At 30.5% G+C, this 14,400-nt stretch overlaps 2 protein-coding genes and 1 non-coding gene across 4 annotated transcripts; 1 reads left to right on the forward strand and 2 right to left on the reverse strand.

The window, feature by feature from the left end:
* The first annotated feature begins 588 nt into the window (after positions 1-588).
* LOC123294091 (inhibitor of growth protein 1) lies at positions 589-3,164 on the forward strand. 2 transcript variants are annotated; one of them, XM_044875170.1, is made up of 4 exons: positions 589-862; positions 930-1,127; positions 1,190-1,453; positions 2,790-3,164. In XM_044875170.1, the coding sequence occupies exons 1-4, from the start codon at positions 727-729 to the stop codon at positions 3,128-3,130; spliced, it is 939 nt and encodes a 312-aa protein (XP_044731105.1). In that variant the 5' UTR covers positions 589-726; the 3' UTR covers positions 3,131-3,164. The 2 variants fall into 2 exon arrangements, with proteins under 2 accessions (XP_044731105.1, XP_044731104.1); XM_044875169.1 differs by having other exon boundaries at positions 590-865.
* A 344-nt stretch (positions 3,165-3,508) lies between these two features.
* On the reverse strand, positions 3,509-3,580 carry Trnap-ugg. The gene has a single exon. It is a non-coding gene; the product is annotated as a tRNA-Pro (tRNA).
* A 2,554-nt stretch (positions 3,581-6,134) lies between these two features.
* Positions 6,135-13,719, reverse strand: LOC123294093 (ras association domain-containing protein 8). Its single transcript, XM_044875172.1, has 9 exons — positions 13,490-13,719; positions 11,744-11,854; positions 11,420-11,628; positions 10,757-11,096; positions 9,508-9,636; positions 9,305-9,421; positions 8,745-8,884; positions 8,063-8,367; positions 6,135-8,000 (listed from the first exon to the last, which is right to left on the reverse strand). Exons 1-9 carry the CDS (start codon positions 13,559-13,561, stop codon positions 7,900-7,902), a joined length of 1,524 nt encoding a protein of 507 aa, XP_044731107.1. The 5' UTR covers positions 13,562-13,719; the 3' UTR covers positions 6,135-7,899.
* Between the last annotated feature and the right edge of the window lie 681 nt (positions 13,720-14,400).

The following is a 14,400-nucleotide window of genomic DNA, read 5'->3' on the forward strand; positions in this document are numbered from 1 at the left end:
ATTTATAGTACCATTGTAGATGTTGTTATCAACCATTTTTTCTTATCTATAAAGTGAAAATCCTCTTTTTTGAAAGGCTCACTGCATACTCGCATGCTGAGCTTGTACTTTTTAATTTTCAAATTAAATAGCCAAGATTGCTTAAAATTTTCGTCCGATGGGAAAAGGTAAAAGCTTACACTATCCAAATTTGTTTTTGGACACTCACTTACACAGCAATATTTGATTTGTTTTAATTTATCCTTTTTTCCTAAATGTAAACAATACGTCAGTTCAATTGTAAACAATCACTCTTAATGTTCCTACAGAAGTCCACTTGGCGGCGCCACGAGATTTGTTAATCGCGAATATAGACCATAACAACCAAGCTTTACTTTTATACACAGCCCTTGACATTTCGACAGATATGAGGTATTTGTAACGCAATTTTTATAAAATTTATTTACAAGCTACCTTTTTTCGAGGTAAATAAAAACGTAAATGTAGAAACTTTTAAAAGTAATCGTGTCGATATTAGAATATAGATGTGTCAAAAATTCATTTATAAATGAGTTCAGTAACAATAATTAATTATTAAGTGATAAATGATTTATTATCTGAATAAAAAAATTCAAAATGTGTACAAAATACGATTTATTTTCACTGTTAAGATTTATTTAATTATATTCAACGAAAAAGTATTAACAGTTTCGTAGATATTTTAGTGTTTAAAGTGCAAAGAATAAAATGTTATCATCCCATGTATCACTGGAAGCTATGTATTCTACCACGTATGTGGAGAATTATTTAGATTGTGTTGAAAATTTGCCAGATGATTTACAAAGATTACTATCCCGTTTACGTGAATTAGATTGTACTTATCGTGGTAAATTTCCATTAAATTTAATTATAAATTTCACAAGAACTGATACGTTTTTTCTCCTTTTCAGCATTTCTACGAGAAGTGGAACAGCAGTCAGAACTACTTGATATTGAAGATCCAAATTCACAACGTAAAACGCGTCGTATTCAAAAAGCATTAATTGCAGCACAAGAACTTGGTGATGAGAAATTACAAGTTGTTCAACAATTACAAGATTTAATTGAAAATCGTACCAGACGTCTGGATTTGGATTTTAAAAATCTTGGTAAAGATTAACTGTCATACAATTTTGGATTGATTTAATTTACATAAATAACTTTGTTACAGATTATAGCAAAGAAGAGGCATCGAATGAAACAAAGGAATCTCAAGTTCAACCTAGCATCGCTGTTGCAACACCTGTAAATACAGCTACACCGACCAATGAACGACAGTCGAAAAGGGCACGACGTACACGCCAAGAAACCTTACAAGCAGGAGATAATTCAAATACTGCAACCGATTCGATTGCTGCAACAGAGCATGTATTAAGAAGTTCGCAATCCACTACACCAATTGTTACACATACAACTCAAAAGAAAACGAATACAGGTAGAGAGATATTATTTTTCAAAATTTAATTTCCAATGGACAGAAATAATGAAAACTCCAAACCTATAATTGACTTCAAATTTTGCTTTAACATTTTTTATGCAGGAAATTTACGGCTTTTTAACGTTTTCGAGATAATATTTAAAAATTCAGAAATAAAACTTAAGAAAATTATGAAATTTAATCATTACCTGAAAAAGAATTTACAATTTTTGTAACTTATTCGTTCTATATTTTAATTTCGAAGATTTTGGTGCTATAATGTATATTTACTTCTTATCGCAGTGCTACCGATGATGAAAAAGCTACGAAGGAGTTAATTCGTTCTTCTAACCTCTATTCTTACTATTTTCTATTATATTGATACCGATGTATATATCCTTTATGGAAGCCCTCGTAAAATCAGAATGAGGTATCGTGAGGTATCTCTGTTTTATCATTGGTAATAAGGGCGGGCAGATTTGGCCGGGACCTAAAGGTAAAAAGAAACGAGCAAGACATAGTACAAATTGGAAAATAATTTTGAAGGAACGAAAAAAAATCCTAGTGAAAATGCTTATGGCCAGGCTTTGGCCCTTCGCTACTACTGTTTCTATCGTGACCGGAACCTAGCAAGCAAATTTCTTATCCAAATATATACGAAACTCACTATAATCATTATCAATTTGTAAAATACAAAAATATTATTGAAAATAATTATATGAGTGGCGCAAACCATTTCTATGGGGACTCTAAGTATGGAAAACCAGGATACATAATGAATTGAGGATTGAAAAATCAACTCACCATACGAAGCCTGGTATTCCATACTCAAGAGTTCCTTTTTAAAAGGCTTGCATCTCTTTATAAATCTGATAAATCTTCTTAAGTTTATATATAATCAAATTAAATAAGAATTGTGACGAAATTGTCTGCTAGCTTCAGTTCCAAGTAAGAGTCTCGAAAAATAGGTTTGCACCATTTTTAAAACTTGATATGCTCAGAAAGATTTCTTTAGTATATAATTAATTAAATAAAATAAAAATCCTCAGAGAGCAAGACCATTAAATTGATTTTTCGTCTCTCATCCCACGTATTTTGATTTTCCATACTTAAAATCCTTGTTAAAGGGGTTTGAACCACTTCAGAAACTTAAAATAAAAAAAGGTACTTATTATAAAAAAAGGTAAACTCATAAAAATTCATTATTTTCAATTGATACTGATGTACAGTGAGTTTCGTATATATACGAAAGGAGAATAAATTTGTCTGCCAGCTTCCGTTCACTATGTTTCTATCCATGCATACTCCAATTGATATCTCTGTTAAAAATATACACAAATGTATGCCTTTTTAGGTACGGGAAAGAAGAAAAAACGAAAAACACGTGGCAATACAAGTACACAATCCGTACAACGTGAAGAATCCCCACCGCGTGAAGATGAATCAGTGATTGATCCAGATGAGCCAACATACTGTTTATGTGATCAAATATCATTCGGTGAAATGATATTATGTGACAATGATTTATGTCCAATTGAATGGTTCCATTTTTCATGTGTGGCATTAACAACTAAACCAAAGGGTAAATGGTTTTGTCCAAAATGTCGTGGTGATCGACCGAATGTTATGAAACCAAAAGCACAATTTCTTAAAGAATTGGAACGTTATAATAAAGAAAAGGAGGAAAAAACATAACTGTAATTGTAATATTTTTTAACTAAGTGTAATATTTGTCTTCTTAATCAATAAAATCATAATTTTTTAAGTTTTGATTCATGTAGTTATTAATTATTTTTCATAATTCAATTTGTAAGGTAAGGCGGTAATAACTATAAATAGTATTTCCCACATAACTGTCCTCAAATAACTACTAAATCCAATAAATAATGTAAAAATAGTGTGGTTACAAATAGGAGAAATAATAATAATTAGGATGATTGACAGAGAATTATTAAGAAATCTTTACGATTTTCATTACTTCGATAAAAATTAATGAGTTAATCCAAAACTCCAATGATTTTTTCAATAACTTGGAATTTGTTAAAATTTATGAATAATTTATTTAAAAAAAATGGGCTCAACCGGGATTTGAACCCGGGACCTCTCGCACCCAAAGCGAGAATCATACCCCTAGACCATTGAGCCGATATATATAGGATAAAATATCCTCATCAAACAAAAGAGCTACAACACCATATAGACTAAGAGCCAGCGCCTGTCAGACATACGTTAAAGTATAAAAGCTGAAAATTTTTTTGCGTCTTCTCACTGGTGTAGGGAACAATGTTTGGGGGTTACAAATCTTGACTAACGGTGCCTTCGGTAGGTATTAGGTAATCTAGGGGCGCAGTACCTGAGCTCTCTCACGTTAAATAATAAAAGCTGAAATTTACACAGAGTGTTCAAATGACCATTCTAAGTCAATATTGAAAAGACTATACCTATCCGAACGGTCTAACACAGGAGAGGGTCTACCCAGACGCGGTAGAAGGTCAAATGCACAAAATACATAATCTACATTTTCTTCCATGATTATGAACTTATTTCACTGCAATTTTGCTTCTAAAATTTTCTTTCGAAACACTACCTTCGACTTATATATTAAAATATTATAGTGATATTTCGTTGAATATTATTAATACTACAGGTAATATAAAAGTTTGTTACTCTTGTCTATAATGTTCAGGATCACGTACTGAATGTAAATGCACAAAATTCTTACAAAAATAGGCGGGAGAAGTGCCTCCATTCTAAGGAAAACCATTTTAGGCTATATCTCCATAATCGTACACTTAAGAACTTTTATTGTAGATAATTAAATTACCTACCTTTTTTGTAAACTAATTTTTTTTGTATCACTAATCGTTTATGACTTATACAACTATGACGATTTACTCATTGACTATTTGACCGATATGTCTTCTAATATTTGTTTAAATGAGAAAATGATAATGACTTAACTTTTAAATCTACAAATTTCCTTAAACATTTCCCTTAAAAATTTTTTTCTCAAATTAAATTTATGAAGTCACTCGAACACTCGATATTTTTAATGCTGATGCGTTTCCAAATATCAATCCGATGGCTTTGCGCTCTAGTAGTTTTACCTGAGATAACAGCGACGAATGAACGCTCCTGTTAAACTTTGCGTCGTCTCAAAACATATTTTAGAACGATAATATCTGAAGATCGGCTAAACGGTTTAGTCTCGCTCAATATACATTGCGATGTAGAGGTCGATACACACAGAGTTTTGGAAAAAATTTTCTATACTTCTATTTTTTGACCTAACATGATGAACAAAGTTTGAAGCATGGGTGTAGTCAGGGCCAAAACTACAGTGGGGCAACTGGTTGAAATTTTTGATTCATTACTGATAAACGGGTAAGAAATTTTCTTTTTTTTCTCAGTTGCTTTTTTCAAGTAGACATTTTCAAAAAAGATCAGTTCAATGAAAGATGTCATAGAATCTTTTTTTATTGTTCAGAATTCTTCATTGCCGTCCAGTTATCCAGATGTGTGTGTGTTATATAAATTAAAGTTGATCAAAAACTATATGCGTAGCTGAATGAGACAAGATAGTAATTTAGCGATACTGACCATCGAAAATTAAAGAGCGCGCAAGATTAATTTCAATAAAATAATAAATAAATTTGTTATCGTAAAATCTAGGAAAGAGGTTTTAGCTTTAAGTCCTTGCGTTTTTGCGAATATATTATGAGTATCACGACTGTGATACTCAATTTTTACGGAAATGTTTAAGGAAATTTGTAGATTTAAAAGTTAAGTCATTATCATTTTCTTGTTTAAACAAATATTAGAAGACATATCGGTCAAATAGTCAATGAGTTTCTACAAGCGAGTATAATATGTAAATAAAAATTTTTTTGTCGACAAAATACTATTATATTTACTTTGCATTTCCATAATATTATTATAACGAGCGATTTTTGGATGAAGTTCTCAAATTTGGTTCTACCCCGGGGTCTTTTCTATTTTATTTTCGTCCCTGGGTGTAGAAATTTAGCTGTTGTATGTTACAAAATTATGGAATTTCTTGAAGACTAGGATATGAATCTAATTTTCCAAATAAAAACAATTACTTTTGTAAATAATATATGATAAATATTTTTATTAATCCGATAAACATATATATATATACTTTTTTTTTCTTAAAACTCTTAAAAATAAAATGATAACTTATTGCAATCAATAAGATATATAAGGTAATGGCAGTTTTTATATCAAAATAAAATAATAAATTTTTTTTTCTTTACAATAATAAATAATACAATTAAAATAATTAATTTTATTAATAAAAATAAAAGAATTTAGATCCTATGATATCATTTTTGTTCTTTTATGGTGTGATGATATGTATAAACATCCAATATTAACAGTTATTTACTGTGTTTTAGATCCAAGTTTAGATTATATACAAGATTCCTACCAAAGATCTTTGCAGAGCATAATTAACAGACTATTATTAATATAGACCGTTGTAAGATTCATAATTTTGCAATATACAGTGATCTCTTCAAAAATTAATGTTTATTTTACGTTTTAATTAATTTATGCAAGCACACAACATAGGTTAGTTCCTTGCGAAAGATACAATGGACTGAGGAGCACGTATTGCTGCTCTATGCATAATAATAAGTCTGTGGTATAAACACAATTATTCATAAAATATGACGTATTGTTATTGTAATAATTTTTTCATAAAATATAACTTTAATAATCCAAACCGAATTTTAATAGTGTACATGTCACTTATAAATAAGGATCCGTAGCCTAACTTGGGTTTTATCAAAGACATAGAGGATGGACTGAATGTTCCCTATTCAGCTGTATAGTAAATACGGGCGAGAATTCCATTCTCTATGTCTTTGGATTTTATATATTCGAAGGATGTTTGTTATCCGAAGCCTTTTAAACAATTTTTTTTCTTTACTTAAAAAAAATTACACATTTTGTCTGGCTACGAAAATTATAAAAAGTGATTGGATTTTCAGTCGATAAAACAACTAATTAATAAGTAATAAATAAAATGTATACGTATTTAAAAGTCTGAGTGCCCTAAATAAGAGTGCGAATTAAAAATATTTTGTTGAGGATTTGAAAATTACATTAGATATTTAGAGTTACTTTTATGTAAATAACTGTATTTTCGGATATTATTATGAGATCAAGTGACAGATAATTTTGAATTTGATAATTATATTAATATATTTTTTAATTATGACAAAGACGAACCATCAACAGAAAATGTTTTTATGACGAGTAGACCTCAAGCCTACGACTTAAAAGCTTACTACGTTCAATTAGCATCCTAGACTTTTTACTAAATGGAGCCATTCAACTGGCGGCCTGAACTATATTCAGTCATTCAATCAAATAGTTAGGTAATTAATTTGAATCGATAATGTTCAACTACTTGCCTAGTCTAATTATTTAAATTAAGTTCCAATTTCTGTTACCTGGCGCTGAAACTCACATACTGCCAAAATGGCGTTGGCAAATAACATTATTGTTGGTGTTCTCACAGTGTGATTGCGTTTGCGCAAAAAAGTACAATGGAAGAGTTCAGTAACAAAAAGTTGAAATTAAATATGGTACTATTAAAATCTGGTTTTGACTGCGAAAGTTTCAGTACTCAGATACAAACTATGAAGACCAAATTTCAGAAAATGTTCAATTTCTTTGAAAGAGGCTGTGGCAAGTCAGTCACCTTTTGGTGGTCAAGGATTTCAAAAATGTAAATATAAGCCGGCTGTGAATCAATGTCGCAATAATAGATGCGCTTATGGATCTTTTCGGATCCAAATCCATGGAAGTTTAACTTGCGTTAACAAATAACTCATATGTTTTATTTTATTTTAAATTACGCAAATAAATCATTTTTAATGTCAGATATTTCATCTTTTTTGTCAAATGGTCATTCTATTGTACGAATGGCTTAAGCACCAATCAGCCAGTCCATTGAATATTGTGTAGACTCTACGGCTAAGTAAAAAAGCTAGTCTGTAAACTGAACGGCTAATTAAACTAGTTGACTACGACATATAAATTGTATCCTGTTGGACAAATTCTTAGAAAATTGTCGGTAGCTGGGCATTCGGAAATTTTTTTTCGTAAGAACTTGTGCAACAAGATGTTGTAATCAGTAAGTTTTATAAGCGTGAATCAACAAACAGATCGCATCTAGACTTACTTTTCTTTGTCAGTCAATGATATTCATTTTCAATCAATCGAAATCCTCATCCCTCATTTTACAGTTACCGATTTAAGTACATTAAAGCCGTCAAAATGAACAGTGTTTAAAACTGACATGTTTTACAATTTACCGATCATTGTACGTTAAATTTGTCACTTGATCAATTTAAAAATGAATATTAATTAGCAACACTCATATACCTAACTAAATGAATAATTATGGTAAACATTTCATTATTTACAATATATCAAACCCAAACGCCATGTGGATTTTTATTTGTTGGTACTGCATTCTCCAATTGTCTAGGTGATCCAATTATTTTTCTAGTACTGCCAGCTTTTATGGGCCCTAAATATAAATGTTTGATTTGTAATCATGTCTTGAAAAATTATTTTAAAAAAAAATCTTACCTTCTAATAAATGTCGTATTTCATCGGTAGATGTTATACTCAGACTAAGTAAATTGGCCTCTTTCATTTCATTGACTAGTGATTCAACTTCTTTCTTTTTTTCAACAATTGCTTGTTCTAAAATTGCAACTTCACGTTTTAATACGTCTGCGGTTGCTTGATTGCGTTCAGTTCCTTGATTTGCTAATTCTAATTCATGTTGTAAACGTTCAACTTCTGTTAATAAACTGCGTTCTAATTGTATTTGTGATTCACCAAGACGCATTTGTGCTCGTTTCTCTAATTGTAATTCGTCCATTAGTAGTCTAAGAACAAAAATAATAATTTAGAAATTTTATTACTTTTATTGATAAAATATCCCAGATTATCATCGAAATGATATTAGAAAACTTTCCAGCTACTGCCTTTTCAATGAAAAAAAAATTTGTTGTCATTTTTTAATTATTTTAGATTATGGCCACTTTCTTTTTGGACTTTTAGAAATAGGAAGAGCTATCGAATTTGAAAGCGGTAACTAGCTATATTAAAGAGGTAAACCACGAACAGGTTTCCATGAATTTTACTGTTATCATGTTTCAGATGATTGAATCCTTTATGTAATACTGCATTCGTTCTTTCAGTTCGTAGGCTTTGGAGTGATTCTCATGTGATCTATCAAAAAAACTTATCTCTCCGAACTTACCGAATTTTATTTTTACATTGCAATAATTCTGTTTCGCAATTGGCGAGTTTTGAACGTAGTAATGTAATTTCAGATTTTAATATTTTTTCTTGCTGTCGAACAATTTCATTTTCCTCTTCAATATAATTTAATGCTTTTATCTAAAAAAATGAGAAAATTAAAACATTTATAAAATATTTTATTCATTTTGTTCTTTATGTTAGATCATAAAATCAATAAAAACAATAAAATCTTTTTTTTGAATAAGAGAAAATTATTTTATTATATTAAAATATGATATTAAATAACTATTTTTCAATAAGATATTTCTGCTAGGTAAAGAAAAAACTTTTAGAAAACGCATCGTGTGTGCATCGACCTTTAGCCTCGCGGTGTAGAGGTGAAAAATTCCCAAATGGGTATTGTATAATGATGTGAATAAAACTTATGATTCCGCAAATGTACGTGGGTTGCTCATTATGTGGGGGTATCGTCAGGCAGGTCAAATTATCAATGGATGCCGAAGTGCATTATTTGTGGCGTAAATAAATATTTTTATTAGTTATCAAATTTTTACATACCTTATCACTATTAATTCTGCTAATATTACTAACTTTAACTAATTCCTGAGCAATCAAATTTAAACGTCCTTGCTGTTCACGCCCTTTGGTTTCCCAAAATACAATTTCAGCATCATACTAAAAAAAGAATATTATGAATTGAAAAATTGAATAAAGAAAACAGAGAAGGTCCTAATAAGGTAAATGTGATTATCATAATTTACCTTTGTGAGATCAGCTTGTTGTATTGATATTTTTTCACGTTGATAATTTACCAACTGTATCAATTCTTTGTACTGAGTATTATATAAAGTATTTTCATCACTATTCACGCCTAATGGTCGATTTACATCCTAAAAAATAAATAACCAATTTGTTTTTAAAAATTTTTAATCTTATCTTTTTTTGCCAATTGATTAAGTTTTCGAAAAATGTATTCAACAAAAGTTATTTGTTATTTTAAACATTTTCTTTATCCCTCCTAGTTTACGAACAGTTCAATTTCTTAAGATCCTGAAAGCCTAGATAAAATACGTGGTGGTAATATGATTAGGAACGGATTGGCCATATGGTAGTTTGGTTTAATCTCACTTTTAGAAGATCCAAGTAATTTAAGTACTCGAATATTGAATTTTCAATTCAAATTTCATTGAATTGCGGATAAAAGCTCATTTCAGAGTCAAGAAAAGGTTAACAAATACGTTTGCCAAAGATTGAAGTGCGTGGCCGTTCAATTCTCTGCTAGACGAATCCGTTTACCTTTTTTTGCACTTAAGGTCGAACTCTCTATGAGTTTCCAGTAGGCCGTTTCCTGCCAGTCCGCCCCTGTGTATGATGTCTCTTCCTTCAACTAGAACAACCGCATCAGTTTTTCAAAGATAGTTTGTTTAAAAAAAAATTTACTCTGAAAAATAAGACACTTGAAAAATGGAAAGATGGCTCAATGCTGTAGGGCATAAGCATCAATAGGCATTCGGGAGATCCGATCACGAACTGCAAACTGTTCCTTAAAGAGGATATCTTAAAAAGGGCCAATCTTGGAGGGAGGAACGTACTTGTGGTACTATAAGACAGATATGGTCTATATTTGCAAAATTGTTGCGGCTATTACAGGACATTCCTGGACGGTAGGCATGCTGAACGCCTAGACCTGATAGTGTATCACGACTATTGCAGGATCTGTCACAGTGAGGAGGAAGAGGAGGAGACGACATATCATCTTCTCTGTCACTGTCCAGCTTGTGCTATGAAGAGATGGAACCTCTCCGACCTAAAATCCGTTGGCGGTAAAGCACTTCTGCTGTTGTTAAACAGCTCCCAATGATTCATGGAATAGTGGTCGGGGATAGGCCAACCCTTTTTCTATAGCAAAACGGACCCTATGTTCTAAGTGTGTCCCACCCCAAGATAGCCACTCTGTAACTCTAACCTAACCTATAATGGAATGAAGAACAAAATAAGATAAATATATACCTTTATAAAATTTTTCCTTTGTTTTAAATTATTATTATTAGTTGGTGTTGAATTTTGCGGTGACGGTGGATTTCTATATGGTGGTGGAGCATGTGGGTTTGGTGGATCTTTGTATGGTGGTGCCATCAACGGTGGAGACATTTGTTGTTGTTGTTGTGTAATATTATTATCATTTGTGTATGGTGATGAATAATTATGATCAGTCTGTTGTTTTTGTGTTGTAATATTGGTATTTTCAAACATTTCAACATCTTCAAATACACCTTTGTCTTGTGATGATGACGACGATGATGTGTTTTTCATCACTGACGAATTATGTTCTTCAATTGAATTATTTGCACTATGAAAAATGCAACAATATTATTAAACAAGAAATGTTATGTTGATAATTTAATGTATGGAATCTATGTAAAAAAGTTTCAAGCAAAAAATATTAATGAAACCTTCAATCGTAACAACCTTGAGACAGGGTCCACTAACGGAGAATAAGGTGGACACAACTGCCCAGTGTGTCCATCTTATTCTCCAAAATGAGGGATGGCAAAATTGAAGGCATTGGGCGGTTGCACGGGGTCGCAACTTTCTCTCTTGGAGAGAAAACTCAATGGAATAAAAACTATCATTTCCAAAAGTTATTTTTCAAAGTTTTCTTTAAAAAGTTACCTATTAAAAGTAGTTTTAGATTTTTCTGGAGATTCAACGCATATTGTAGAATTATTTGTAGGCGTATTCATTGAGTTATTTGCATTAATTTTTAATTTAACATTTGGTGATAAATGATTTTGTATCGGCGAAACATTTTTATTAGTACCATCGTTCCAATGTAAAATAAATTGTACATCACTAGAATATTCACCCCATTTTGAAAGTATCTGAAAAATAAAATTTGCTATCAGATGTTTTGCACAAGAGTGGACAAGATTTTAAATATGCATGTAAATTCTTAGGCTTGGAAGTTGGTTTTCCTAAAAATTTGATTTTCCTTACTTTTAATGGTTGTTCATTAGGCGCTAAAAGTCTTTCATTGCATCGCCATCTTTCAATCAATGTAAATCGTCCAGATTTTCCAGTTGCATGGGCCAACGCAAAAACCACATCCTATTAATAAAAATATAAATGCATATACTTCAAACTAGCTCATTATACACTATTTTGACTATTTGGAAGAAGTGGGAGATGCTTGTGGTACATGTGCGAAAATTATAATAGAGATAATACCATAGAGCTGGATAGACATAGGAAACCTGGGCTATAAGTGAATTATTGACCAGGTAGAAAGAGAAAGAAATTGTAGGCGTATAAGAAAGACGAAGTCAACTATACGCACCTACCTTTCTGTCTCTTTCTACTACGATCAACCATTTGGGCGGCGCCTTTGCAGCTCAATGGTATTATCTCTATAGAAAATTATCTCATCAATTTTGGTAAAAGTAATAATTAATTATTTAGTTTATTTTGTTGACAAAACTGAAGATAGAATTTTTAACCAAATAAATTTGAATTTTGTTCCTTTGCTCATAGAATTCCAGACGTTTAATTAATTGCAATAGATCTCATAAAATATATTGCCTGGATTTTTCAACCTCCAACACTAATTCGGATAAATATTTTAGAGACTGACTGGAAAAAGTAAATTTTCGCGTCGGTTATTGAACGATATCTCAGAAACTACGCATCGAATCAGAAAATGTCATATTTTTTAGATAAAAATTTCCTTATCGAAATTGGAGACTTTTTATTTTTTTACAATATTTTTATTTTAAGATAAAAATTGGTATTTAGAATAATTTTGACCCATAAGATTAAAAAACGGATCCATTTTGACAATTTATCGAGTATTTTCTATGACATCACCCAAAATCCTATAAATTTTTGAGAGATATTTAGCGGTTTCGTGAACTACTCGTCTAGTCGTCAAATGAAGTGGATTTATGTGTACTTTGTGTTTTCTTTAACCTATTTATTCCAAAAACAGAGACAACATAAATTTCTAGGTATATTTTTAGGGTTTCGAAAAAATAAAAATAAAAAGCGATTCGGTAAAATCTAAAAAAATCATAGAAAATTTATTTGTGATTTGGATAAAAATCATCTAAAGTAATAGTCAGGACTAAAGTAATTAATTAAAACCTACAAAAAAGTTTACTGTTCCATAATTTCCAAGATTTTTTGATATTTGTTAGATTTTCATAATATAATTCCCGATCAATCCACTTCACCATTTTTCGGGTTTGTGGGCACTCTCTGATTGAGTAAGAACTGTTAAAGATTGTAGTTACGGAATTACGTTGTATAAAATTTTTAAGTAATCAAACAACTTTCATTTCATTTGACAAACATATCAAATTAAAATATAAAGTGTAATAAGTGTTAGCAGAAATAAAATACTTATTAATAACTTATGTAAAAATAAAAATTTAACTGGCTCAGTGCCATATATGATTTCAAAAAACAATTTTAATAGTTATTTTTAAATTTTATTACAATTTTTGTCATCTACAAAATTCTGCCATACTTTGATAACAAGATACATCTCTTCTTCACTAACTACGCTCCCTTTTCTATTATAGGATACATTCCGAAATTTACAAATTTCATAAAAGTATTTGAATTTAAGAAACACCTTCTGGCTTCTTCATAAAGATTTAAAACAAGGATGTCACAACTTGATAACAACAATACCCAAATAGATGTTACCCTACTTTTCTTTGGTCATGTGGACGAAATATTCACCTGACAAGTTGTAGTTTCTGTGACTCCGCATACAATCCTTTGAATACCCTCAACCCACACTTTTAACTCCATATTATTTAAAAACAAACCAAATATTTATACTTTTTGTTGTGAAAATTCAGCTTTTCTCATAAAACATTCTATATTTTAAAAATATATACATTTTGTATTTAATATACTAAATAAATACTTTATTTAAAAAAACACATTCGAACTAAACATCATTTGGATTAATATTATACACTTTATTTAAAATTACTTAAATAAATACATTTTTATAAATTTTATTAAATATTTATGTACTAAATACATGACACTTTTGACATAAATAGACTAGCAATAATAATTACAAAATATGGTGGTATATAGAAATCTTTATTATCGATATTTGTTCCAATAATGAATTCTTGATTTTCATTGTAGTACGTTCATGTTTATAATAGATGGATTTTTTTTTTTAATTAGGAGCGAAAAAAATTTTGGTTTAGGTGTTCATAGAATCACCTAATTGGTCCATTCCCGTATGTCTGTCTGTTATCACGATTACTCAAAAACGAAAAGAGATATCAAGCTGAAATTTTTATAATGTGCTTAAGACGTAAAAAGTGAGGTCGAGTTTGTAAATGAGCAACATAGGTCAATTGGGTCTTGGGTCCGTGGGACCCATCTTGTAAACCGTTAGAGATAGAACAAAAGTTTAAACGTAACAAATGTCCCTTATCAAAAAATAAACAACTTTTGTTTGAAACATTTTCTTGTAAACATCACTGTTTACCCACGAGGGCGCTAATATGGTTTTGTAGTATTTATTAATATGGGAATATCAGTTATGTGTGTGTGACTATTTAAGAGTGGAAATCTTTATTTACGTGACGTCAAAAAACAAAAGATTGCGTCATCAAAACTGTTTA

The sequence above is a fragment of the Chrysoperla carnea genome, chromosome 2, assembly GCF_905475395.1.
Source record: "Chrysoperla carnea chromosome 2, inChrCarn1.1, whole genome shotgun sequence".
Classification (NCBI taxonomy): domain Eukaryota; kingdom Metazoa; phylum Arthropoda; class Insecta; order Neuroptera; family Chrysopidae; genus Chrysoperla; species Chrysoperla carnea.